The sequence below is a fragment of the Saccopteryx leptura genome, chromosome 2, assembly GCF_036850995.1.
Source record: "Saccopteryx leptura isolate mSacLep1 chromosome 2, mSacLep1_pri_phased_curated, whole genome shotgun sequence".
NCBI classification, from domain to species: Eukaryota; Metazoa; Chordata; class Mammalia; order Chiroptera; family Emballonuridae; genus Saccopteryx; species Saccopteryx leptura.
The window spans coordinates 152,483,994-152,511,993 of record NC_089504.1 but is presented as its reverse complement, the minus strand read 5'-3'; the positions used below and the strand labels follow the sequence as shown (position 1 = coordinate 152,511,993).

Sequence of the window (28,000 nt, the reverse complement as noted above, 5' to 3'; positions counted from 1 at the left end):
GTCACTCCATTGCTCTGGCTCCTCGCTCCCGCGCGTGCTCTCTCCTCCTCTCCCCTCTCTTCCCCTCTCCTATCTGCCTCCTTCTGTCCCTCCCTCTCTCCCTCTCAGTTTGTTATTGACCTAGCAGCCCCGTCCCCTTGGCAGCGGCGGCGGCAGGCGCTCCTTCTCCCCCTTCTCCCCTGAGCCGAGCCGTGTGCTGCGCGCCAGGTCCCTGCTCCCGGTGGATCGGGACTCGCTGCCCACAGTGCTCTGCTTGGCAGTGCTGGGTGGATGTCTCCAGGAATCCTAGGAGGGGCTCACTGGATGGTTCACAGCTACTTGATTTAAGGAGCTCGAGGTCAGGGTGAGGAAGGTGAGTGCTGTGAGCTGGTGGGAAGGAATAAAGGGTTTGTGGGGGTGCTGGGTAGCTGGGGCTTGGGGACTGGAGTCCCATCTCTGCTGGGTCTCTTTGCCCTGCACAGATAGGTAGCTGCTGCCACCTCCTGCCTAGGGGCAAATGCTGGGGCCGGGGAAGTGCTCAGGAGCACACATCTGTGCAGCCCGCAGATACAGGACAAGTGGGGAACTCTGACCTCACGCAGTTGGGGACAGGAGCTAGGATTCTTCTGGGGAGGGAGAAGCTAGAGAAAAACAGCGGGGAGAGGGGCAGCGCCAGGGCCAGGCAACAGGCCTGTTGGCACAGAAACCAGTGCCTGCTGCATGGCATGGGGACAGCCAGCCGGGAGCCCTGTGCCCGTCGGCATGCCCTGCTCAGACAGCCTGAGAGCTTGGTTTCTGTGGGGAAGGAGGAGCTGGTGACTGGCTTGGTACAGGGCATGGTGGCTCAGGGTGGGGGTGGCAGGCGGCAGGACTGTGCTGTCTGAGGCACGGGACCGACCTCACAGTCCCGGCCTCTTTGCAGGGTGCCCTCAGTATGGGGTTGAAACCTTCAAGCAGCTATCCTTGGACAAGGCTGCAGAGGCTGGATGCAGGTTCACATAGCTGTGGGGAAGCCATCTGGTTGGGGGCGTGGCTAGGATTGGATGAGGGAGAAGAGCCTTGCAGTTCTTCCTTGCTGAGCCCAAGACCTTGCTCCTAGCCCGCCCCAGGCTTTGTGGGGGTCGTGGACTCGGCTTAGAGGGAGCAGGCGATGCCCATCTGGCTTCCTGACCCCGTGGCCATGGACACCCTGAGTGGGAACAGCACAGACATTCTCAACAGCCCCTAGGCCCCTCTAACAATGCAGAGAGAGGGGGTCTGACTGACTAGGAGCCCCGCCTACTCAATTCCAGGTTGCTGCTTTGCCCTCTCCTGTAGGCCGTGTTTCTGGGAGTGATGGTGGTGAGGTGGCTTGTGGCTGTCAGGGCCTGTTGGGCATCACCTCGCTGTGACTCTGATTGACACTCTGCAGCTTAGATAACTACATCAGCTGGGGGAGGGGAGGGAAGCTGAGCACATGGAGATGGGGGGGAAGTCCAGCCTGGAGGGAAACCCACAGCAGCTTCCTGCTCTTCCCCCCACCCCCCACTGGCACAGTCTCTGACACTGCCAAAGAGGGAGACCAGGAAAGCCAGCCGGGGGTGGCAAGAGAAGGAGGAAGTTTTTTAAGCAACCAATCTGGTTTCTTCGGGGTTTGGCTGGAAGCTGTGTCTCGGGCCTGGATAAGCAAACTCTGTTCCGTTTTTGAGGCACCGAAGTTGGGTGGAGGGCTGCTTGGGGCTGAGTGAGCAGCACGTCAAGGGCACAGGGAGTTTATATAAGGTTGAAGTCTCTGGGGAGCTCGGGGGTGGGGAGAGAAGGAGTTTAAGCAGAGCCAGTCTCCCCCTTTTGTGGCCTCCTTCCTTCTCCCCCCAGATCAGGCCTCCTCTGCTCCTGCCAGCCCTGCCTTGAGCCCAGATCCAGGCCTCAGTGAGCACGTAGCTCATTCATGAGGAGTGACTTGGGGGGCTTTTCTGTTCTGCTTCCCAGAGGGTCTATTTGGGGTTGGGAATGTCTGACAAGGAAACCAGGTGCAGGAAACCAGGGGTGAGAATGAGGCATGCATTTTAAAGTGAACCAGAAGGGTCTGTCTGTTCCAAATAAACATTTTTAAAAGCCTGCTTCCATGCTGCCCAGGCAGTGTGTTTATGAGGACAACCAGCGTGGGAAAAATTGAGAGTGTTTCCTGGAAGGGCCTGGGTGGCCAGGTCAGAGGTCGCAGGTGGAGAGCCCAGCTTTGTATGGTCCCTGCCACACAGGGTTCAGCTTGGGACACCCCACCATCCAGCTCCCTCTCGGCCCCCTGGGACACTGTCCTTGCAGCCCTAAAAACTAGCCCCACCTCTCACTATCCTGTGGCCTTCACCTCTGTGCAGAATAAAGGAGTTGTGTACAAGGAGACTGCAAAGGCCCTTTTTGCTTCTAGGTTCAGTTAGTCTAGTGCACAGGGGACCCTTATCCTGAGTCTAAGTGCCTTGACCAAAGGGAGATACCAGGGGAAGTGTTCACAGCAGGGTCAGCGTGCTGTCCCAGGGGTCAGGAACCCCAGGTTGAGGCACAACGGGCATTGACGGCTTGTGGGTTGGACACTTGACTTGGGGGGATGGACATGCAGAAGCATCAGTGGAAGGGCATGGACACTAGGCCTGTGGTGGGTTTCCGAGTGGTTACCAGCTGCAGTCTGAGCTCACTGCACTTGGAGGATGAACTTCCATCAGTGGGAGAGGGCTGGGCTCTGCGCCATCCTAACCTGGGTGCCTGAAGGGAATGGGAGCGGGGCAGGCTGCTCCTTGCCATGGGGGCGGAGGTGAGGTGCCCTACCCCCGGGGAAGCAGATCCCACCCCCCATCTGCAGGGGGCGCTGCACCCACTCAGCTCTGCAGCAGCACGTGGAACCTCTGCTCTTAGGGCTGCTTCTTTGTCTCCCACCGCTGGCTTCCTGGGAGCTCCCAGCTCACACTCCTCACCTCAGCACCCAGCCCTCGACCAGAAGGGTTTATAGAAAGCCCCCGTCACTCCTTTGACCAGATCTTGGCCCCTAGAGGTATCCCTTGCTACATGGATGATGGGTCTGGACAGAGGGCAGCGGGGTGGGGGTGAGGGAGCCCTGGCTGACGTCCCCATCAGGAGGATGTCCCCATCAGGAGGAAGGGTAAGAGCACATGTCTTCTCAGCTCCAGTGAGAGAGCTGATAGAGCAACGCCTGTTAACTGTGGGGTGCTGCACTCATGAGAGGTTGCACCCCCCCCCTTTTCCTGCTGTTGCCTTCCTCTATCGGGAACCTCTGTGTGTCAGCAGATCCGGGACAGAATGGACATAGGAGCTTCGTCACCAGACCACTTGGACCCAGACCTCCTTTACCTAATCAGAGGAAAGTTACTTAATTGCCTGGGCCTCAGTTTCCACCATCTGAAAAATGGTGTTAATAATAACACTAACTTTAGAGACTTGTTATGAGGACTAAGAACCCTCTACACAGGTGTTTGATGCTATGGTAGTGACATCTCCCCATACAGAGGCTTCTGGAAGGAGGTGTTAATGTCAGAACCCTCCCCTCTCTGCCCAGGTCTCTGCCACTCCCTAGCTGGTGCCTGGTTTTTAGAGACTGACTGGCATGGCCTCCTGGGAGGTACCAGGGTCTGCTGGGAGAGAAATGATTTAGCTCAGTGCTCCTCAAACTTAAATATGCATGCAAATCATCTGGTTCTTGTTAAAACACTGGCTCTGATTCAGCTGGCCTAGGGAGGGGCCTGAGACTCTGCATTTCTAAGAGTTTCCTAGGTGAGCCCCTGCTGCCGCTCATGGAGAACACTTGGAGGGGCAAAGGGTCGGGACACATAGCCCTAGGTTTCTGGTTCTCAGGGAGTTCCCCACTTGACTGCTTTTTAACTCCCCAGCCCTCCCTCCAGCCCTGGTTCTCCCAGGAAAGCCCAGTGAAAGGGCCCCCTGCTCTCTGCTATCTCTGTCTCTGTGACAAAAGTCCCATGAGGATTGGGAAGAGGTCCAGCACCCAGAGCCACCAGGCCATGGGACGTGGAGATGGGAGACCTTTCTGGCAGGACCCCCTGACTCTTTTTCTGCCTCCATTCCCCATTCTGGGTGAGTACTGCCCTATTGGATGGCATTAATTTATCCCAGCAGCTGGCCAATGCTTGCTGCAGCAGCTGCTCCCTAAGCTTTCTAATTAGGTCATTTCCTTCCTAATGGGGCTGTAGACTTCCAGAGGCAGAAAAGAGTCCTTTGGTTGGAGGTGTTCGGATGGGCAGAGGGCCAAGGTGCTAGAAAGTGCTGGGCTCAAGCCCATATCTCCTTAAGGGTCACTTCTCTGGTGTCCAGGGAACATAAGTCCCCCTCATGGGCCAGGGTGCCTTGTTCCCATCACATTTCTTCAGGGATATGAGGTTCAACAGTGTCCTGTCACCTCACAAGACACCACCCATGGGTCTGCATTGTGGGGCCCTGCCTGACTGGATTTGTATAGTAACCTCACTCTGGGGCTGGGACGTCAGGACCTGCACTCGAGACCACCACCTTTGTTGAGTGCTGCTTGCTGGTTACCCCTGGGCTTACTTCCGTGAGGACCCTGAAGCTGGGGAAGGGTTAATGGGGTACAAAGGAGAGTCCACTTGCAAGGGGAGAACAGGCTCTGGTGGAAATAGGGTCTGGGCTTGGATGAGAGGGGTTCTCCACCACCTGCTTCCCTGCAGAAAGCTGACTAGCATGGCCACAGAGGTTGGACTGGATCCCCGTGCCCGTGTGGGTCTGAATAGGGAACACATCCTGGGGTAGGGACTGCCCTGTAGAGTTTGCTTTAGACATCACTGTGAGGTGTTTCTGTATACTTGTCTGTTGGCGGCTTTCGGGAACTGCCAGGCAGCTCAGTGTGCCACCTGGATGGGAGGAGGAGGGCTGCCAGCAGCACATGCATGTGTGCACACACGTGTGTGTGTGTTAGCACGTGCCTGACTGCACGGCTCTCTGTGGGTGTGGGTGTGTACCACGTGCTGTGTTGGGAGCTCCAAGCATGTGTCTGGGAGCCTGTGTGTCCTCACTCTGTGCACACAGGGGCCATGCCAGGTGACAGTCACTGAGGCATGGGTGGGCAGCCAGGTTCAGAAGCCTGAGACTCCATCCCTAACCGACCATGTGACCTAGGGCAACTTGGTCATTGTCTTTGTGCCTTGGGTGGCTACTGACATGCCTAATATTATGTGGGTACTATGAGCTTTTGATATCAGGGTTCTTGCTGGGGTAAGAGATTGTTCTGAGGGTCAGGGCCTCAGGGTGGGCCCTGCTGTCTGTGATGGAGGTCTGTGAAGGCTATGTGTGTGAGCACACCCTGCAGCAGGCCTGGTGCAGGCTCAGCGAGTAGAGACACAGGCCCATGTCTGAGGTTGGTGGGACCAGGAAAGAGATATTACATAGGTCAGCTGCAAGCTGCTGGTGTTTTCTCACGTCTGCCGTGGGCTCAAGCCCAATCTGGGCACATTCACCTGAACTATCTCCTCAGGTATTTTATGTGCTAAATATAGTAAATGTTAACTCTCCTCCCTTAAAGAGATTGATTCTCACAGACATGCCACCCATTAAGTTATTGCTGCCATCACTTGAGCTAAGATAACTGAGGCCCAGAGAGTTTAGGCTGTTTAAGGGTGCACAGCTAGGGAATGACCTGACAAGGAGGTGAGCCCAGAGTGCTGCCTGACAGCCTGGGAGCGGGGCCTGCAGGGCCTGGCCCTGGGACAGCAGCTGGGACACGCCTGAGCTACTCGAAGCATTCACACCACGCCTCAGTCCAGAGCCTGGGACCTGTCTAGGAGGCACATGGGACCAGGCTGCTCCCCACAACCTCGTCTGTGCTCGGTTGTTGAGATGTTCTCTGCCAACCCCTGCTAGTCCTTCACAACCTGGAGTGCTCCTGTTGTGGCGGAAGGAGAAGGAAGAAAAGCCCAAAGCCGAGACAGCAGGCAAGGCCCTCCCTCCTGAGTGGGCTGCCCTTGCTGGGAGTGCAGTGGAGGGGCCCGTGCAGGCTGCTGTGTCCCCAGTGGGCTCTGCCACCCTCCAGGAGACAGCTGTAATCTAGGGGTGGGAGAGAGACTCCACAAGAGACTCCAAGAGCTGCAGAGGGCTCCTGGATGCCTGAGGGAAACCCTGTTTCACCCAGGATTTCAGAGCTGAACGCGCTAGCTCCCCAGAAGCTCCATCCACCTCCTTAGCTGTCTGCTGAGCCTGCCGTGAGCTTGTAGGGCTCCCAGAATTAACTGGGCCTGCGGGAGGGGCACAAGGGTGATGCAACCAGGATTCACCCTGGGATGAATTTGGCAACCAAGAAAGGTCAAACTCCGGGAGCCAGCCAGGGGTGGTGGGTTGACAGGATTGTGTTTAGGGGAGCAAGAGGAGGCTGGGCTAATGGTAGAGCCTCCCACATCCATCCTATTTCCTGCCTTGCTCCGTGCGTGGCAACCACCACGGTCCCCTTTCTGCCCTGGGATGGGGCTGGGAGAGTGGAGGCTCTGGGCTCTGTCCAGGGGCCCTTGGCCCATACCCAGAAGGAAGTGGGGACCAGCGGAGGGCCTGTGTCCCACTTGTGAGTCACTGAGTTGGGGCAGGGCAAGTCCCTGAGACCCTAGAAAGGGAGAGCCCCCCCTCTTCTGTCCTTTCTGGAGAGAAACCTGCTTCCTGCACCCCAGGCCTGCTCCTGCTGCTTTGTGGTCTCACCCTCTCCTCTGTGCCCCTGTCTCCTGCTGAGCAGCTGCTGCAGTGTGAACCCCCGAGCCAGCGAGTCTTATCATAGACGGGCAGGCGGAAGACGAGCATCGCGACTCATCTCTTGGGCGAAGGTGGAGGGGAAACAAGGGCCCACCCCGCAGCAGGAGCCGAGCCTGGGCCGCACACCTGACCCAGTGGCAGAGTCCATGGAGGGCCTGCTCTCTGCCTTCCTGGGGGCGATGGTAAGTGTGGCAGTGGGACTGTGACCAGTGTTGCATTTGGCCTCACTCTGTGTACCCAGCAGAGATGTGCCTCAGTTTCCTCACTTGTGACACGGAAACGCCCAGATACAGAGAAGACCATGTGACTCTGAACACTATATAGAGGCCAACACACCAAAGAGGCAAAAAGAAGAGATGGGGGGAGCTGGGGGTGGGGACATTGGGGAGAGTGTGGGGCAATTCCTGCATCCCGCAGCCCAGAGCTCAGCCCCATGCCTCAGACTGAGGGCTCCTAGGGTTGGTGGAGCCCCTCCATGCCACCCCTGACCACCTCAGGGAGGGGAAGTTTCCTGGCTTCTCTCCCCCCTCAGGCCTCTTCTTCTCCCACCAGGGAACAGGAGAGCGAGTGACCAGGAGTGTAAAGGGATACTGGAGCCCTCTCCCTAACCCCTGAGCCGGAGGGGCCTAGGACTCAAATGCCTGCCTCTGCTCAGTGTTCTCTTTCTCTCTCTCTCAGGACTGACAGGTAGCACATTCCAAGGGGCTCCTTTGTCCCCGGAGGTGCAGGGCTGGGAGAGCTGTGGCATTCACCATGCTGGCCCCTGGGAGTGGCCCCGAGCAGAGGACCAAGCGGGCCCTGCAGTGGAGGCAGTTCTCCTGTGAGTATGGTGGGTGGGGTGGGCGCCCGGAGGGTGGGGCCAGCTTGGCCTGCTCTGGGAGGCAGGGGTAGCCTCTGCAGCCCTGCCATGGTTCTGGCTTCTGTGGCAGCTGAAGAAAAGCCACTGCTGAGAGCCTCCGTGTTTAGATCAGGAGCTGGGGGCCGTGAGAGGCGGTTCTGTCTCCCCAGGTCGGTCTCTTCCTGAACCAGGAAGTCTTTGGCTCTGTTGCTCTAATGTGAGCCTCCTTCCTGTCTCCCCTGGACCGCCTGCTGGGTGAACCTGGAGAACTCTCTTATGCCTCAGTCTTCCCAACTCTGAAATGAGGGGAACTAGTAGGCTCTTAGAATGTGGTGCTGGAAGGGACCTTAGGGACCAGGTCCAACCCCTGCACATGAGGGCACAGGCCCTCCATTTCCCGTAAGGAAACTTGCAAAGTTGTCAGCGGGAAAGAAGCCCCGAGAACTCTTTTTATGTGAGGTGAAAAGACAAGGGTCAGTGAGGATCCATCTGCCCAGGGCTCCGTGGAAGGCGGTAAGAGCTGGTCCTGAGGGACATGGTCTGCCTGACACCCCCCGCCGCCACCACCACCACGGTCAGCCCTGTCACGCAGCTGTCTGACAGGGGCAGCCTGAATTATTCACCATGCGAGTGGCCTGTCCCCGAGAGGCTCAGATCTCCTTTCAACCTCATTCTAGAATCATTCAGCACCTCACAATACAGGGGTATGTTTTCTTGTCACTAGGCTTTTATGCCACTCTAAGTTTCTTAGGGGCGGGGGTGGGAAGTAGTGGCTTCTAGGGATGCGGGACCTTTGGAGAGGGAAGCTGGATGGTTTGAACGTTTTCCTGGGGAGAGTGACTTCTAAAGAAGGTTGCTTTTTAAATGGCATGGTGTGTGTTTAGTGGCATGGGGGGGCACTGTGGGGCAGGCTGCCCTGGCAGCAGAGAGGTGAGAAGGTGAGTCGTAGCAGCAGGTGCCCCTGTGGCTGAGAAAAGTCTCCAGGGTGCATCCATGGCCATGCTCATCCCCCCCCAAAAAAAACAGAGGCTCAGGTGTCAGCCTTGCAGTGACTCTCAGTTGTCATCGATCCTCCGGGGTAGGGAGTGACACAGCCCCATCCTGTCCCTTCCAGTTCTGCCCTTTGGAACACCAGACAACCAGACTCCTCTCAGACACAGATTCAAGACCACCCGACCCAGGCAGACAGGTCGGGGGAGCTGCTGCTTCTCTGGGTGGGCCGACTAGGCCATGAGCTGGGTCTAGACGTCTCCATCATTTCTCTGGCCGGGGCATTTCCTCTGGGCTTCTGGGAGCTGACTTGGCACAGCTGAGCTAGTTTGAGCTCATCCCCTTTCCCTTTCACCTTGAGCAGGCTTCGCTGATATTTGGTAGGACAGTTAAGGGTGGGTTCTTTTGGGGTTGTTTTGTGGGGTTTTTTGTCCTTTTAGAAAGGGCTGCCGGACAATGAAATGAGTTGCCCTGTTGTGACTGTTCTCTGAGGTCCCCCAGCCCTTCAACAGTCTGGGCCCTGGGCTTGCTACTCAGAGGGGTCCTGGGAAAAGCATGGGACCATGCAAGGAATGCTGTTAATGGACACATCCTATAGAAATGCTGCCCCACAACCCTTAGGGAGAGGAGCTCAGGGTAAGGGCATGGATGGCTTTAGAATAAGAATAAATATGGAATTTGCCCTAAGCCCCATGATCTTCAGTGGCTCGGACACAAGTAGTATTCTTCAGTGTGAAGTGGAATTGTGCATCTTGTCCTTGTCATTTTCACAGTGGCCTCTGGAGTTGAGCCTGGTTGGGCTGGGCTCCTGGCCGGTTCTCACACTACGTTGCCCTCCCCGTCTTGGACATGGGGCTCAGGCAGGTCTGACACACTGGGAGGTGGGAGGGACAGGCTTGGAGGGCCTCTCTGTACTCTCCCTTCCACGTGTAGCATGTCTCAGCCTAGTGCAGCTCCAGGTTGGGGGTGGCAGTGCAGAAGGGAGAAAGAGGCAGTGTGGCCATTTTATTTTGGAAAGAGAACCCTCTCCTGGCAGTGACTCAGAGAGAGGAACACGGGGATAGGTTTCTCAGACATCCTTACGCCCTTCATTTTGTTAACATCTGCGGTGTCAGTGAGGCCCAAGCTCCTGAGAAGATCAGCCATCGGAGGCCACAGGGGCTGAGGCATCTTTGTGGACCAGCACTGCTTGTCCTCTGAACTCAGGCCTGCCATTCTGCAGGATCATACTCCCCAAACTTGGTCCCTTGGCCGTATGCGCTGAGAAGCAAGGAGCCCTCCTGACACCGTGTGATGTACGTTAATATAGAAGTATATTGGATTAGTTACATATCTTTTTATGTAGTCAGCAAATGTTTGTGCATTGACTGTGGCTTGGGCCAAAGGAGATAAAGACAAGAGGCCATGACAATATTAACTGGTAAGGAGGGAGTACAGGCAAAAGGTGGTAACTGCACCTGTCACTTTCTTTCGACCTGTCTGCCCACTTCCCACCTCACCCCCCTACCCAGGGATCGCCTACTGGATCACCCTGTATGCTGTGGAGGCCCTCCCTGCCTGCCCTTTCTCCTGTAAGTGTGACACCCGCAGCCTGGAGGTGGACTGCAGTGGCATAGGCCTCACCATGGTGCCCCCAGACTTGCCTGCTGCCACCCGAACCCTCTTGCTTTTGAACAATAAGCTGAGTACCCTGCCAAGCTGGGCATTCGCCAATCTGTCCAGCCTGCAGCGTTTGGACCTATCCAACAACTTCCTGGACCAGCTGCCCGGCTCCATCTTCGAGGACCTGACAAATCTGACGGAGCTACAGCTGCGCAATAACAGCATCAGGACCCTGGACAGGGACCTGCTGCAGCACTCGCCCCTGCTGCGCCACCTGGACCTGTCCATCAACGGCCTGGCCCAGCTGCCCCCTGGCCTTTTTGATGGACTCCCTGCTCTGCGCTCCCTATCCCTGCGGTCCAACCGCCTGCAGAACCTGGACCGGCTGACATTTGAACCCCTCGTGAGTCTGCAGCTGCTTCAGGTTGGGGACAACCCCTGGGAGTGTGACTGTAACCTGCGTGACTTCAAGCACTGGATGGAGTGGTTCTCCTACCGAGGTGAGCACAGCCAGCTCCTCCTGGGTGTGAGGAATTGGGAGGGTTACCCTGGCTTTCCTGGAGGCTGGGCGCTGACCCGGGGCTAAGGTCTGGGGAGAAGGGTGCTCCTACCTCTTCACCAGCCACATTGAAAGAGTCCCAGCCTTGCCTCCAAATGATCAGCAGGGTAGAGAGGCCGGGGGTGCTGCTCTCCCTCCTCCCCAACTGCTCTCCTTTCTTTTCTGTGTCCCCCTCCCCACTCCTAGCTCTCTCTTCCCCTTTTCTTTCACATTGACTCACTGTCACTTTATCTCACTTTCATAGATTTCATGAGGGAACTTAAAGACACAGTATAATTTTTCTCTTCATCGTACTAGGTATGGCTCTGGGATTCCCTGGCATGATAGAAGGAGGGAGAAAAACCAGCCTTGTTTTTTCTAAGCATAGCAATCTCTTAAATAGCCACAGTTTTAGCAGGGTGCGTTATAACTTAAATCCACAGATAAAGCCAAATTTTTATTTTGATGATGATCTCAACTCTCTCTCTCCCAAGAACATGTGTCATCAAAGTTTTTAAATAAGAAACCAAATGGCGTTGGTTTCGCTTTCTTTCCCTTCCCCCTTTCATTAACCAAGAAAGTTCTATAATGACCTAGGGGATGATTAAATGACATGGAAAAGGAGGGCAAAGAAGTAAGCATAGTGGCTAACAGTGAATCATTATGAGGATTAAATAGGTAATATATGTCAAGTGTCTTAGAAAGTGTTCAACATCAAGTAAGTCCTCAATAAAAAATATTCATTTGTTCATTTGCTAGTAGTCATAATATCAGATGGACTCATAAAATACATTTTGATGCCCAGCACAAAGTAGAAGCTCAATGAATATTTGCTGAATGAAAGAATTGATAACAAAACTTTTTTTGAAAGGGATGCTAACATTTTTTTTTATCCAAGTCTCACTGACTCCTTTTCTGTTATACCCAGCCACAATCTCAATTATTTGCACTATGTTCTCATGTGTTAGTTGTTAAAAAAAAAAAAAAACCAACATTTTAAATACTGTAAAGTGTCATAAAATGTTAGTCTCTATAATAATTTCTCCCATTCTTTTGTGAGTGAAGAAATAATAAATACTTGTATAGTACCCAGTTTACAAGTATCTTTTCAGGTACATTATCTGTTTTAATTTTCACTGCTAATTGAGATAGCCTTCCTATTTTATAGCCAAGAAAGCTAAAATGCGGCCCTGGCTGGTTGGCTCAGTGGTAGAGCGTCGGCCTGGCGTGCAGGAGTCCCGGGTTCGATTCCCAGCCAGGGCACACAGGAGAAGCGCCCATTTGCTTCTCCACCTCTCCCCCTCTCCTTCCTCTCTGTCTCTCTCTTCCCCTCCTGCAGCCAAGGCTCCATTGGAGCAAAGATGGCCCCGGGCGCTGGGGATGGCTCTGTGGCCTCTGCCTCAGGCACTAGAATGGCTCTGAATGCAGCAGAGCGATGCCCCAGAGGGGCAGAACATCGCCCCCTGGTGGGCATGCCGGGTGGATCCCGGTCGGGCGCATGCGGGAGTCTGTCTGACTGCCTCCCCGTTTCCAGCTTCAGAAAAATGGAAGAAAAAAAAAAAAAGAAAGCTAAAATGCCTAAGCAGTTAAATACATGAAATAATTTGCCCAAGATAACAGCCCAGATTTACCCTTAGGTCTTTGGAGGAGGAAGATAAGGTTGCCCCTATGTCCTGTAGACACTCAGCTCTTACTTATAGAAACAGGGTCCTGGACACAGCTCACTGAATATAAGACTTGCTAAGTTCACCCAGGATATAAGACTTGCTAAGGTCATCATGGGATGGGGGGAACTTCAGACCCAGGCCCTTGTGCTATCCCTAGGGAACATCCTAGCCCTTCCCTACAGCCATCAGGAACTAAACTGTCAGTACCAAACGGCAAGGAATTGCAATGTATAGTTTCAGAAGTTTTCAAGAGTAGAGTTGTTTCCAACCTTGCACACCTTCAAAAAAAATAAATAAATAAGTAATCCTGGGCTGTTTTCATCAGCATCCTAGGAAAAGATTGGTGTTTATTGTACACAGTGGCCAGGCTTGGAGCGGGTACTAGCAGTGAAGGAACGACAGGAGCCACGTCCTCTCACAGGAGTCTGTGGCCTGCACCTAGATATCACTGGATCTGACTCTGACCCCAAGGGCATGTCCAGGTGGCTCATCCTCCTTAACTGCCCTCTCTCTCACCCTCCCTGTGTTCTGCACCTCCATCCTCCCGTGGCAGAGTGAGCTTCACCATCATCACGGTGAATCTGTGCGCCCATCACCGTCCACCCCCACCCCCGTCAGCACCGGCTCCTCTCCTTTGCCCTCATGGGTCTAAAGGGCTCCCTCCTAAGATGCCTCTGCACTCAGAGGAGATGGTGAGGTTGGGTGCTCATGGGGCCATTAGACTTTTCTAAAGAAGAAAAGAGCCTCATCAGGCAGCGGTGCAGTGCATAGAGCATCAACCTGGGATGCAAAGGACCCAGGTTTGAAACCCCAAGGTCACTGGCTTGAGCGCAGGCTCATCCACCTTGGCTGGCTTGAGCGTGGGATCATACACATAACCCCATGGCTGCTGACTTGAGCCCAAGGTCACTGGCTTGAGCCCATGGTTGCTGGCTTAAAGCCAAGGTTGCTGACTTGAGCCCAAGGTCACTGGCTTGAGCAAGGGGTCGCTGGCTCGGCTGGAGCACCCTGGTCAAGGCATGTATTAGAAGCAATCAATGAACAACTAAAGGGCAGCAACTACGAGTTGATACTTTTCATCTCTCCCTTTCTCTCTGTCTGTCTCTCTCTTGCTAAAAAATAAATAAAAATAAAGAGGAAAAGAAAAATACTCTTGCCCAACCCTTTTTCTCTGTACTCCAAGGAGGTACTATTATGCAACCAAAAGGTCCTGCGTGGAAGAGTAGTGGCTTTGGCAGTGGATTTTGGCTCCTTCTTTTGGTGAGGGAGGACTCCTAGAGGGATAAGATACTCTGCTGAGCACAGTGCTCCAGATTCACAGACAGGCAGTGCGCAGGCAGATTCGAGGGCAAGGAGAGGAGCAGAACTGCAGTCTGGCAGGCTCTAGGTTCTCCTTCCTGAGCACCTCCATGTGTCTCCATTGTTTCACCCTGTGGGTCAGTCTGGCTGTGAGTGAGCAGGCACAACTGAAACAACTGTATGCTTCTCTGTGAAATGGGAATCATGACAAAACCCGTTTTACATGGCTTCTGCATGAATAAAATGGTGTGCCTCACCAACCACGGGACTTAGCCCAATAGTTGCTAGTTTCCCTCCTCCCGGGACTGACTGCATTACTAATAGAAACTAGAATATCTGGGCCTCCTGTTTCTGGGATCTGGGGTTGGGGAGAGGGAGTTCAGCTTCTGAATGCCTGGCCGGCCCCTCCTTTCTTCTCACCCCATGCAGGGGGGCGCCTGGACCAGCTTGCCTGCACCCTACCCAAGGAGCTGAGGGGGAAGGACATGCGTGTAGTCCCCATGGAGATGTTCAACTACTGCTCCCAGTTGGAGGATGAGAATAGCTCAGCTGGGCTGGACAGTCCTGGGCCACCCTGCACTAAGGCCAGCCCAGAACCTGCAAAGCCCAAACCAGGGGCTGAGCCTGAGCCAGAGCCCAGCACAGCCTGCCCCCAGAAGCAGAGGTACCGGCCGGTGAGCGTACGCCGGGCCATCGGCACCGTGATCATTGCTGGGGTCGTCTGCGGCATCGTCTGTATCATGATGGTGGTGGCTGCCGCCTATGGCTGCATCTATGCCTCCCTCATGGCCAAGTACCACAGGGAGCTCAAGAAGCGCCAGCCCCTCATGGGGGACCCGGAGGGTGAACATGAAGACCAGAAGCAGATCTCCTCTGTGGCATAAGAGCCCAGCCCCACCTGTCCCAAGTAAGAAGGGCGAGGAGAGCACATGGAGACTGCTTCAGGGAGGGCTGGCCCTTCTTTCTGTCACAGCCCCCAACTCAACTCTCTTCCTGGCCCCCCAGCAAACCAGCCAGAGTGTGGACTTCCCGTCTGTGCGGAAGCTGCCATTCCCCATTGAAGAAAGAACGTGTGCACAAGTGGAGGCTTCTGGACTGAGCCCTCCCGTTGTCCTGCCTGCCCTGGGGGTAGTCACAGCTCGGTGATTCTCCCTACCTCTTTCTCAACCCCCACCATCTGCATTTAGGGACTGGGGAGGAAGTAATACGAGGGCCAGGGGTTCATTTCTGTGACTCTCTTCTCAGACAAGAAGATTATCTTAATGACCCTTCAGTGTAAATATTGAGTCCAGCTTTCAAGAGCTGGTACTCGTGTGATCATACCAATCCCATCATCTGGCTCTACACTTAGAAACACAATGCTGTGGTTATAACACACTTCCTTGGCTGAAGCCATTGTGTCCCTATATTTGTTACAACCATGCCGACCACACTGCTTCTGGATTCACTAATTCACTCTAGAACAAACTCATAGCATCACCAGCGAAATCACATCAGTTGAGAAAAGCGCTCTCTCTCTCTCTCTCTCTCTCTCTCTCTCTCTCTCACACACACACACACACACACACACACACACACAGTCACATGGAGACAGAGGCCATTAGAACTTAGGGAGCAGAAGTATGCTTCCCTTTTAGATCTCTAGCCCTCAGAACACAAAACCCTTGGCTCACTTACTGCAATCTTCTCAAGTCAACAGGGGGGAAAAACCCAAACCTACAACACAGGATGCCTTTGAGATCCTCTAAAGTGAGACACGTGGATGAGCCTGCCTGTTGCCATGGTAACCTTCGCACCTGGCCTGCTGGGTTTTCTGGGGACACCAGCTCAGAGGCCTGTAAGCGGCAGCGCCTGCCTGCCTGCCTACGGATGGCAGCCACCCAAGAGCCCAGGCAACCTGAGTGCATCACCACTGCCAGCCCCATGGGGACACCCGCCACTTCCTCTCCTGTAGCCTGCAGCCCAAGAACCACCACTATGCACCTCTCAACCCTTCATCTTAGCACCTCTGGGCCTGGGACCTTGGGCTGGGACTAGGTCGTGATCTGTGACTGGTGGCATGTCGGGAAAGCAGGTGGCCTGTGTGGAAGCTCACTGCCTGCTCAGAGCAGCCGCACTCTGCTCAGAGGCTCTAATGGCCTCCTGTCCTGCAGTTTGGTCTGCACAGCCTGGCTCCCCAGGGTTTTCCACTGCACCTGGTCTGGGCTCAAACCAGACCATGAGCCAGGGGTCCTGTGTGCTCTTTGCCTGAACCTACACCAAAGGGGCAGAGACACCTGCTGCAGGGTTGTGGGAGTGGCAGTGAGGAGAGGGCTGTGCAGGGCCTGAGGGTCACTAGTCTTTTTCCTAGGCTTGCCCCTCCTGTGAGTCTAATCTGGGTATCAGGTCTCCCTCTGCTGGACAGTGGTTTTCCCATGAGCCACAGAGGGGCAGGGGACATTTGGGTGGTGGTTCTCAAAGGTGGCCCAAGAAGAGATAGCCAGAACACCGAGGCCAGGTGGGAGGTAGGACAGGGCAGGACAGGGCAAGCACAGCTTACCTTGTGCTCCCCCAACCTTCTATCTCATAGAAGAGCATGGTGGGGGAGGGGTTGGGCATGGCAGAACTGCCTTTGAGAAGGCCATTCTCCACCAAACGGGGTGTCAGGGAGCCGGGGGGCGGGGAGCCCAGCAGAGGCTGCTAAATGCCCTCTCTGGGGTAGGGCATAGTCTTTCCTCTTTGGGTTTGCCAGCTGAAACCAGAGCTTCAAACTTCCTAAAGGGAGTTGGGGGAGGGGTGGGCACCATCACTGGTGGTATCTTCATCTTGAGACAGAAGATTTTTAAAGGCAAATTATATTTCCGGTTTGTTGTTTCAGAAGACCAATAAAGACTGTATTTTCCTATGTACTTCCTGGATTCTTTGGGTAGGGAGGGGACATGGATGCTGGGAGAGTGGCTGCCTGCCCCCTCACCTTCCAGGCCGCTGCAAAAGGTGCTGCCAGATGGCACCCCAATGTCTAGAGCTCGATAAGACAGGCGAGAGCCTCCTACCTATGGCCTCACCTTGGGTGCCCCAGGGAGAGAGGGAGCGCGTGTTGCGTTCTGGATTAGACCAGGTGCAACAGGCTCAGCCCCGCACTGGCAGTAGGGTACACGGACCCTGGGCTAGTTTTGCTGCAGAGCAGTGTGGCTTGTAGAGTGAGACCCATCACTGCTCTGTGCCTTGTGGGTGCTCATCCACCTTGGCTTCAATGAGCCCATCTTGACGGTCAAGGGCAGATGGGCCACATGGCAAGAAGGCACACATCTGCCCGAAGGACCCTGCTGTGTACTGGGAGGCAGGGGAGGGCTCCCTCAGAGCAGTTAGCGGGGCTGACTGGTGTTATCAACTTCAGTGAGGTTTGCTGACCTGCAGGAGGAGCCCCCGCTCACCTATTACCATCTTGCACTTTCAAGACTGACTTTGGGGACACGCAGAGGACACCGTGGGCTTACAGATATGCTCTCTCCATAGGGCTCAGCCAGCAGGGAGTCAGGATAGGATTATGGACTGGAAGGCTGGGGATGTGGGAATGGGGAGGAGATGAGGGGAGAGAAAGGCCTCTGGTGTTGCTCATCCACCCCATGCCCGAGTACCCTCCTCTAAGCCTCGACTGGCCTCTGGCTAACTGCGCCTGGGCTATGCAGTTCATTAGTCTTCAGGGACCAAGACAGAATTTTCTTCCTCCCAGCATTTGTTTGGGTGATACTCCAGCAAGCCCAGAGCAACCCCAAGGAGAAGTAAACCATTAGGGTCCCCATTCTTGGAGCTCAGCTAGACCCCTGGCAGACTGGGCTGTTCTCCTTCTAGGTGGTGATAGCTGTGGGGTGTTGCCTCCTGTAGCCCTAACAGTTACAGCAGACCTGAGCGCCAAGTCTTCCCCAGGTCGCCTCACAAGTGGGGCAGAAGTCTGGGCAATGCACAGATGCAGCATTCACAATGCTTCCTGAGGGTGCACACAAAGTGGCCCGTCACCGGTGGTTAGAACTCTAAGGGAAGGAGCCCTCCCGCAGCTCTGGACCGCTGGCCCATGACACAAAGACCTCTGGCCAGGGGCACGTGTGTGTACACAGAGTGCGGGAGCATGTGCTAGAAAAACACACTTGCAGATGATGGGGCCACAGCCATTATATTTGGCAATATTCTCTAACATTGCTGGAGGGCATGAAGAATTGAAAACAGATCCTGATAAAAAAAGATTTATAAACATTTTTACAGAAACTGTTGATAAATCACCCTCTTAGAGATGGAAATAACCCTTCCTCACTCATCTACCCTTCTGTACGAAGCCATGGCATTATAGCTGGCCTCCGTCTCTGGCCGAGAGCCCTCCTCTCCTTTCTCAGTGCACAGCCGCACAGGCTCACCCTGTCCTGGGGTCACATGTACACAATGCCACCAGTTTCCAAGGGAGGAAACTGCCAGGACAGCAAATGCGCAGCCTTCCCTGCCTTGAGCTATAAGCCCCCGCTGGCCCTGATCAGGGAGGCTGAGCCACAGGCCAGGGAGAGGAAATTTAAAAAGTAGACCCTTCCACCCCCTCCAAAATAATTGCAATATAAGGTCTCCGTTGCCTCATCCTCTTCCTGTCACAGCTATGCACCCCAGAGTGTCAGAGGGATTGTCTGCAGTGCATTAAACCAGACGCACCAGCACACAGTTTCTATGGCAACTCCTCACAGCTCCACATTGGCTCTGACTTAAAAATGATTTCAAACAATTGGAGAGCTCAGGAGAGCACAGCCAGCAGCCTGGCCCTGTGTCCTTCCTCTTTCCTAGACCTTCAGGTGTGTGGGCATTGAGAAGACCCACAATGAGGATGGAGCACAGGATAGGCACAGACCTAGCTGGGACCACGGAACAGTCTTTAGGGAGACAAGTTTTGGTGTACAAATGTGTTTGGAGTTAGCCTGCCATGGACTAATGAAAGGTGTCTGAGATGGCCTGGGTGCCTTTCAAATGCTGTGCTGGTGCGCCCTGAAAACTTACGGGCTGCAAGTGTTTCCCGACCTGGGTGCTGAGCACCATCCAACCAGTCACCCTCCCCTTTTATCCCAGCGTGGAAAGCAGCCCAAGAGCCTGACTCAGAATGGCCCCGTGCCGTCCTCAAGACAGGAAGACAGAGTCAGACCACTTCTGCCTGACCCCACCCTGCTCCTCTCTCTCCTCTGCCCTGAATTCAGGCTGTATTTGCCTGTTCCACCTCACTCTAGCTGCTGAGTCCTTCCCAGTGGCCAAGGGGTCCCCAGGAAGCAGGGCAGGTGCCTGACTGAAGGTGGCACGATGGCTGGTGCCCAAGTGCCCAGTGGATTGTAAGACTTTTCAGAGCACAGCTGAGTCCAAGACATAGAAGCTGAAACCGGGATAAGGGGGCTTCATCACACAGACCAGAGAGCCTTCGGATAAGGAGAGAGAGATGCCCGGGGCTTTTTCAGGCACAAAAAACTACAAAGTTGAGGGAGCCCTTGAGGGTCCTTGGGTGCTTTTCATTCCAGTGGAGGTAAATTGCAACACAGGATAATGAACCTGGGCCTTAAACAGAGTCACGTGATCTCAGTTCAAATTATTCATTAACGATTAGCTGTGAGACTTTGGGCAAATAACTTTCTTGTGTCTCAGTTTCTTCATATGTAAAATGGAGCCAAAAGTCTCCGCTTCACTGGGTCATCCTCAGGGCTGAATGTGAATGACGGTGGGCAGCAGATCCCCGGGAATCTGGCACGTGCTGAACACACACATTGAGCTCTTACATTAGGGTTTGAGTCCCAGCCCTGTTCTCTTGTCAGAGGGACACTAGACCCAAGGTGGTGGGTGAGGGCAGCAGCCGCTGAGGGGTGGAAAGGAGGTCTAAGTTGGGATCTCTGTCCTGTGTGACCTTCAGCAGATCTCTTAACCTCTCTCGGCTTCATTTAACTCCATAAATTCTTTTAGATCTAAGGTTTGACTGTTTTATAAACAAAATGGCTTAGGAAGACTCTACTGCTCTCACACCCACATTTCACCTGGGAAAACTTATAGCTGGGGACTGTAACACTTGCAGACCACAGGCGTGGGTCCTCCTGCTGTTACCGTGTGTTTTATTCTTGACATTGACTCAACTTCCCAGCCTTAGCGGCATAGGGGGCAGCTCCTACCTGCAGCAATGGCTGTCTTCTTGTCCACTGTCACGGCTACAGCTGTGCTCGCTGTTACTACTACTGGCTCATTTGGACTTTCTGGGGAGACAAAAATTGCCAAGTCACTTTCTCAGCAGCTGAGGAAGGGCGGTGGTTGGGGTAGGCCAAGAAGACAAGTCTAAGTGCCAGGCGAGGACACGCCTTGAGTAACTGAGGGGGTATTTGAGGACGCTATTGCTGTGACGGCTCCGTTAGCACCAGCCACTGGTCTCGGGGAGCAGCTCTTACGGCCCAGGCACTGCCCCCTTTCTGTGCAGCTCTGAACCTGCCAGATAAATACGTTGTGTCCCTTGGCCACCTGGACAATACAGTGCTGTCATTGTCACTAGGACACTGTGAGTTTGCTCTGTGACAGGGAAGCAAACCTGTCTGCTTGCTGCAGTCTCAATTGAAGTCGAGTACCCTGCTGTGACTGTCCTCTTGACACGTGTTCCACACAGAAGAGCTGCGTCACGTCAAATGACACTTTCTAGCAGGACAGTCTATGTTCCAGGACTTGGTAGCTTCAGATTCTGGATTGCCATTTGTTCGTGGCATGCGTCAAGGTGACCCTGACAGGCCCATCAAGAAGCCAGACACCAGGGCTGCATCAGGCAGGGAAGGCTGGTTGGGGCTGAAATGCCCGAGGCAGTCCGTTTACCCCCACCACACCACCCTCCAGCCCCCTCTCTCGCTGGCTTTGCAGCTGGTACTGCACTTCTAGGACACTCTACCAGGCCTCTGAAGGCAAGGGGCTTTCCTTGAGTTGCTTTTTCACTTCTGTAAGGAATTAGGCCACCATAGTGCAGAATGTAGGTGGCACCTTCAGCTCTACATTAAAACAGAGCTTTATGGCTCTGAACTGGTACAGGCTAGTGCATGACTGTGGACTTATTAATTTTCACCTGTCTATGAATCTGGATTAGCTTTCCAAAGCACTCTTATTTACAGGTCAAATTCCATTACTAAACAAATATTCCAAGAAAGGGGCAAAATTTATCATATGCTCTCTTGTTAGAAGGTCATTATGGGAATCGTGAAAAAGAATGCATTGTTCCCATGAGATGCGTGTTGTGCAGTGATTGTCAGTACGGTGATATTGCAATGTGGCTAAAATTAACCCCTGGTTTCTCTTATCTGGTGTTTTGCTAAGATTACTTATCCTACCTTGCTATAACCAAATAACCCACAGAAACTTAAAATTACTCAGATTTTAGGCACTTAATATATGTGAGGTTGTCTTTGACTGTAGGAATTCGCCATGACAAAGCCACAGGAGACCACAATGGACCGAGAAGTCGGCTTCTTCACCTTGCTTCTAGAAATGTCTGGAAGATACTGATGTGGCCGGCACCCTGCAGTGCTCTCCAGGCCCACCGGCTGCTTTTCCCTGACAGACTCTGTATTGTATGTGTGCTCCATAGGCTTATGTAAGCCCCGGGAAGGTGCGGTGGCCCTAATGACAGTCTCTGGAGACTTCAGGAATTTCAATGCCCGGGTCACCTAGCCGCTACTTAGTCTAGCACCTGGAGTGAATGGGCTGGCCACCACTTGTGGGGGGCCGGGCCCGGGGAGAGGTGGACTGTGGAAGCGGCAGTAACAGGTCTGAGCTGCCTGCAGCCTAGAGAGACCACTCTATGCGGGTGGGTGGGTTTCCCAGGTGCTGACAAAAGACAGAGCTGTGCGCAGAGCCCAGCCCACCAGGCCCCTGGAAAAGTGCACAGGGAGTGAGCCCGGGAGGCAGAGGGAACCTCCACTCACCCTGAGTTGATGCCTCTTCCTCCTGGAGGCCCACCTCCCCTTAAAATAGAGTTGTTGTTTTCTCTCTCTGGGGGAGAATGGGAGTGTGTCTCTAAGCATATGCAGGAGCAAGCTCCCGCCTCCTCTCTTTTTGGGTTACAGCCTCCCCTTCTCCTTTAGGCTCAGTTCCCGCCCACCTGCCCTCCTACCTCACCACCACAGAAAGCTCCCCGGGCAACCGGTAGGCAGGCTTGTCCCAGTGACAGTGCTGGCAGGAGGGCACCTCATCGTGGGATGGCGGCAGGGCTCAGAGACCCTCCCCAGGACCTGTGGGAGCCTCTCCGTGGGGAGCTCTCGGCGCTGCTGCAGGTGGAGCCGGGAAGGAAGAGCTGCTGCATCCCGGCTCAGAGTGGGCAGAGCAGGAAGGGGACCTTCACCTTGGCTTTGGGAGCCTCCCTCTGAGCTCCCACTAGGAGTGGCAGCCCTCTTCATCGCCTCCCGCCTTCCTGCCTTCCACTCGGTTTGGAAAAAGAGCCCAATTCAGTGGGCAGACCTTGGTTTTAGGTTGGCTCTGTGCCTCCCTAGCTGTTTGGTCCTGGGCAAGATACAGACCATTACTGAGCCTCAGATACTCCCTGTATAAACAGAGGGTAAGGACAGCACTTACCTGGCAGGGGAGTGCAGATTAAGTGTGTTATGTGTAGAAAAGCGTTTTGTAAAGCACATTAGTGCTACATCAGGTGGGAGGAACAGGCACAGGGTGGAGAGGCGGGCTGAGCACAAGGTGAAGACGCCACCCAGCGGGCACAGAGGGGACGGCCTCCTCACTCCTGCAGCTCCTGAGGAGCCCAAGGGAGCCCATGCCTCTCCAGATGTCAGCTTGGGGCATCGCTCCACCAGGAAGCTGGAGGAGGTTTTGGTGAAAGTGGTCACCGGAAGGGGTTTGGTGGGGGCACATCTTGAAGGACCAGTGCAACTTTTCATTTCAATCAGCTCCCAGACTGCCCCACTCCTTTCAGATGTCTGCGGGCCTCCTTCCTTTACCTCCTCCTCCTCAGCTCATGCTGACCTGGGTCAGGCTTCCCCAACGGTGACCTGCTGGAGAGCTTGCTCTGCCCAAACTCTGGGGGACCTGGACAAGTCTCTCCACCTCTCCAGGCCACAGTCTCTTCACGTGTGAACTGAGGGTGTGACTTGGTGTGCCCTCCAAGGCCCCTTTCTGGTCTAAACATTCTACTATTTCTTGGTGCTCTGTTAAAGTCATGTTTCTTTTGGGGAGTGTTTTTCAGAGTGGGGTTTGGGAGGAGTTGGGTGCCTGCATCTCCAAAACCCTTCCTGGTCTCTGGACGACGAGTAGGGGTTTGCTGGCCTGGTCCATGGGGCCCAACCTTGGTGGCCCTGCCTCTGACCCTTCAAGCCCCCAGTGGCCTTCCAGTGGGAAGAGCTTCATTATCACCGGGAGTTTCTGAGGAGCGAGCCAGGAGCTTGGTGTTGCTGCCCCTGGGAAACCTCATGGGGCGCAGTCCATGGCCTTCCCCGTTAGGGGGAGCCGTGGGGGCAGTGGCTTCACCAAGTATGCAGTCCTCAGTGGGAAAAAGTGTGACTTTCACCTGGGTGGCTTAGGAACTGTCAGAGATACTCAGATGTCTAGAAAGAGAGGAATCTTAGAGATCAATTCATCCAATATCCTTTGATTTGGCATTTGGGTTAGAATCCAGCTCTTCCTGACTGTAGATCAGAGCTCTTTCCTTTGTTCTATGCTGAATTTTAAAAGGTCAACTTTGCTGACCCAGGAACACAATGACACACAGGGTAGAGACCAGCTGTGTGGCAAGGCCCAGAGCGTTCTCAAAATGGCTACTCTGTGTCAGGAAGAAGCTAGGGAGGGCACCCTGAGGTCTAGATGTTCTGCTTTATATCACTAAGAGCAGAGGAGGAGGAAGGGCACCCTGGAGCCGCCCGACCCAGACGCACGGCTGTGGGTTACCTGGTCCCTCTGCGGAGCGCAGGTTGAAGACAAAACTGCCTGCAGGTTGCTCGGCAGCCTGGCGGTACCACAGAGGGAAGTGGTCCATGGTGAACACACTGGCCTTATCCTCAGGGGTCAGGAACTTCCTGCAAGGAGAAAGATTTAGTTCCTCCCTTCAAATCTGCGAGCATTGCTCATCCCTTTGCCTTTATCATACAGGGTCATCTTGGCTGAGCTGAGACAGCAATTCCCCACTGCTTGAGTGGACTCGGATGGACTCCTGGGTAGAAAATAGGAGTTCCTAATTGGCAGCACCCCAGGCAATGTCCCCAACGACTCCTGCCTCTTTTAGAGTCAAATACTGTTGCAACTGATGGCACCTTTAGTAGGTAAGAAGCCTGCATTTGGAAAGAATGCTTTCCATTTTTATGTAAACTGCTTTGCCTGCAGGGTTTATTTCTTTTGGATAAAGCAGCGGTTTTCAACCTGTGGGTCGCGACCCCGGCGGGGGTCGAATGACCAAAACACAGGGGTCGCCTAAAAATGTATTGTATAATAAATATGTATTTTCCGATGGCTTTAGGCGACCCCTGTGTTTTGGTCGTTCGACCCCCGCCGGGGTTGTGACCCACAAGTTGAGAACCGCTGGGATATAGCCTTTTTCTTTCTTTGTCTGGCTCATCAGTGTTTCTGAGTGAGGAAATTGTGCAGTCACCTCCGCCAGAGTGCTAAGACTGGAATGTAAATTCCTCCAAAGTGGCTACTTCGGGAAGCCATTGCCTCCAGGTTTTAGACGAATTGTGACTTCTCTTTGTTCAACCAGCTTTATCTTGTTAATACGGTTTTGCATTCCCTGAACACCTAGCCAGCAGAAGGGAGCGCTGGTCTAGAATCAGAGTGGGAGGCAGGGAGAAGTTGGTGGGGATTTAAAATGTTATTGTGGATAACCCACAAGGTAGATGGTTGGAGGTGGGATTTAAAACTGCCTGCCTTCTCCTATTCCCAGAGCAGCCCTGCTGTGTGGCACAGCTCCTGGGCTGCCGGTCACATCACGGTTGAGGCAAAGGGCACCTCTGCAGTGACACAGTGCATGTGAGGCCACTCATAACTCAGGAAGGTCTGTCTGTAGGAGACTTCCCTCTGCTAATCTTGGAAGACTTTCAGAGAGAGGGTGTAGGGAATGCCAAGATGCTTTCTCCCTTCACACTGTCAGGATTGGTTCACTTGTCCAACCTTGGTTAGGAAATGACACCTGTGATCTTCTGATCAGGGAGAAGTTTAAGGGAATGAGGAAATAGGAGTGGGTAGTGATGGAATGAAGGAAAACAACTTATTTACCTTATGTTCTTTTCTTCAACAGTGATTCCCCAACCCCTCATCCGGTTTCAGGAAACAACTCCCAAAATTAACACTATCCCCACCTCTCCCTTTTCCCTTCGCAGGGCCATTTAAACTAGCCAATCCAGAACGAGTAAGACTGTACAGTCATCAATGAGGCAAGATCCAGCCTAGGCCCTGCTTTAGGATTTAAAACAGAACCCCACCCCCGCCCACAGGCTTGCTGGCCAGCTTTCACTGATGGCAGCACACCCTCCTGCAGAAGTTATTAAGGTTGCCTTGCCAAGGTATTTTGTCTCCAGGAGTCTTGCTTAGTTGCAACTCTAACAGTAGTGGGCTTGGGGAGGAACGTTTCCCACACTGTTCAAGGCCTCAGGGTGAACCCACAGCGGACCTAGCAGCCCAGCCCACCTGAGTTATTTGCTGCATCTTTGACAGGGCCATGGGAAAGGGCAGCCAGGCATGCTTCCCTCCGCTCCCACTGCTCCCACTTCCAGGGGAGTGAGGGGAGCACAGGGAGAGGAAAGAGCAACTTCCTTTGTTTTTCTAGAAAGCCTCAGCTTTCTAGCGAGGGTCCAGTCTGCTCGGGAGCCCCCTCGGTCATTCTCCTTTAGAGGCCCAATGGCACCCGCCTAGCCTGTTTTGAGTCTCGGGGTTTGCAGAGCACAGGTGTCTCCACGCAGCCCTCTCTCTTCCAGAACTCTCCTCCGGGCTCCCACCCTCCGTTTGCTGCAGCAGCGTTTGTGGGAAGGACGCTGGGCAGGCTGGCCCCTGGCATGGCAGGGCTCTCCCAGCATCGGGGCTTTGCGTGGAGCAGGTTTTCTCAGCCTCAGCACTGCTGACATGTTGTCATAGGGGCTGCCCTGCGCACTGTGGGACAGTCAGCAGCAACCCTGGCCGCCACCCACTAAAGGTCAGTAACATCCTCTCCTCCCCAGCTGTGACAACTAAAGATGTCTTCAGACACTGACCAATGTCCCTGGGGTGGGAGTGGGTGTAAATCACCCCCAGATGAGAATTGCTGATTTAGGGGACAGGGAAAGTGTCAGGAAAGGAGGGAACACAACCAAGGGTTTAGCTGGCCACACAGGGACCTTCCCCGAGGGGAAACAGTTTCTGGGTTTCCCTCTGTGGGAGTGAGCCTTTGTCTAACCCTCCCAGCTTCAAGGTCTCGGGTGCTGTCTTGCTTAACCTGCCGCCCTCCTTCCTTTCCTGGGAACAGCTCCAGGATGAGTCCAAACCTGTGCAGAAGGGTTACTTTTCTGATCCTCTCACTCTGTAAGCCCCAGCCCTTCCAGCCTCTTTGCACTCCAAGGGTTCATGTCCCTGCCCGCCCAGGGCCCTGCACTCCCAAGTCCCTGCCCACCCACGTCCCCCGCCCACATGCAGCAGAAACACCTGCGGGCGTCCCACTCCCAGCACTCAGCAAACTCACTTATTGGAGATCTTCTCGGAGCCCACAAACAAGCTGCTTCTGAGGAGGCCGGCCCGCGTGCCCAGGAAGGCCATGTCCACCACGCGCTCGGACTCCCTGTGAGGCAGACAGGTGCTGCACCACACAGCACAGTGGCAGGTCGCCAAGGGGGGGGGCAGGGCACAGGGAGCATGGGAAGACCCAAAGGTCCTCCAGCATCTGGTCTGTCTGACCCGGGTGGGGATCCCCTGGCCTGCATCTCCCTTGTTATTGGGGGACCCCTGTTCTCTGGATTTGTTCTCTCAGCTTTTGAGAGAGTTGGCTTTGGAAGCCAGAAGGAACTCAGAAAGAGAGATTTTGTCCTGGGATTTAAGGAACAGTAACTTCTGATGACCAGTGCATATGTAGCACCTCAGAGTTTCAAAGCCCTTTTCACATATTCACCTTATTATGAAATGTAGAAGGGGAGCAGCGGACACTATCTGTAGCCACCTAAGCAGTCTTGCTGGACATCATGACTTTGCCAACAGATTTGAAAAAAAAGTCCATTAGCCAGCTGCAGTAACTCATTTTTTTCATGGTTTCAAAGCCATATGGTTATAACAATGCACCCAGGTGGCAGACATCGTGTATTTTCTTCATAATTTATTGGGGTGACATTGGTTGATAAAATTATACAGGTTTCTGGTGTACAAGTCTACAATACATCATTGGTACACTGTATTGTGTGTTCACCACCCCAAGTCAAGCTTCCTTCCATCACCATTGATCCCCTTATATTCTCTTCTACCTCCCCCTAGACAAAACTTATTTTTAATGAAAAACTGCCAAAAGACAAGAAGGTCATTATATAATGATAAAGTGATTATTTCATTAAGAAGATATAACAATTGCAAATATGTAATGCACCTAACATTGGAGCACCTAAATGTATAAGGCAAATATTAACAGAACTGAAGGGAGAAATAAGCTCACCACAATAATAGTAGGGGATTTCAATACCCCACCTGCCACAAAGGGCAGATAATGCAGACAAAAAATTCATAAGGAAACAACGGATCTGAATAAACTAGAGATCAAATGGACATGACAGACAGATACAGAACAGTACATTCAACAGCAGCAGACTACACATTCTTTTTAAGTACACATGGAACATTTACCATGATCATCACCTCTTTTTTTTTTTTTAAATTTCAGCTTTATTGAGGTATAACTGACATAAAATTGTAAGATACTGTAAGTATACATTGTCCTGGTTTGATATACGCCTGCACTGTGAAAGGATTCTCCCACCCAGTTAATTAACACATCTAACACCTCACATATTTATCCTTGTGTATGTGTGTGTGAGAGAAAACGTTCAAGTTCTCTTTCAGCAAATTCCGATTTTACGATACAGTGTTATCACTACAGTCAACATGTTTTACATTAGCTCCTCAGACCTTATTCATCTTATAACTGAAAGTCTATACCTTCCACTAACCTCTCCCTATTATACTGCTCACCAACCACTTTTCTACTGGTTTTTTTTTCACTATTTTTTTTAAGGTTGCACATGTTTGGCATATTTCACTTAACTGCTGGGCTGTGGGGTTTTTTGTTTGTTTGTTTGCTTTTTTTATTTGAACCCAGTTAACCACCATCAACAGTGTCAACACTTGATAGTTCTTATCTAACAGGTGTGAGGTGATACCTCATGT

General features: G+C 53.4%; 2 protein-coding genes across 2 annotated transcripts in view; one reads left to right on the top strand and one right to left on the bottom strand.

The window, feature by feature from the left end:
* On the top strand, positions 1-16,544 carry LRTM2 (leucine rich repeats and transmembrane domains 2). Its single transcript, XM_066369085.1, has 5 exons — positions 1-352; positions 6,710-6,908; positions 7,405-7,546; positions 10,066-10,656; positions 14,090-16,544. Exons 3-5 carry the CDS (start codon positions 7,480-7,482, stop codon positions 14,542-14,544), a joined length of 1,113 nt encoding a protein of 370 aa, XP_066225182.1. The 5' UTR covers positions 1-352; positions 6,710-6,908; positions 7,405-7,479; the 3' UTR covers positions 14,545-16,544.
* Positions 1-28,000, bottom strand: part of CACNA2D4 (calcium voltage-gated channel auxiliary subunit alpha2delta 4) — a 123,345-nt gene that overhangs the window by 39,348 nt on the left and 55,997 nt on the right. Inside the window, 3 exon segments of the mRNA XM_066369084.1 lie at positions 19,816-19,896; positions 23,564-23,691; positions 26,319-26,414. Of these exon segments, the coding sequence (XP_066225181.1) occupies positions 19,816-19,896; positions 23,564-23,691; positions 26,319-26,414 (305 nt within the window).

Coding starts and splice junctions, on each gene's coding strand:
- LRTM2 (XM_066369085.1), top strand. CDS start 7,480: ATGCTGGCCCCTGGGAGTGGCCCCGAGCAGAGGACCAAGCGGGCCCTG. Junction 7,547..10,065: donor GCAGTGGAGGCAGTTCTCCT/GTGAGTATGGTG, acceptor CCCCCTACCCAG/GGATCGCCTACTGGATCACC. Junction 10,657..14,089: donor GGAGTGGTTCTCCTACCGAG/GTGAGCACAGCC, acceptor CACCCCATGCAG/GGGGGCGCCTGGACCAGCTT.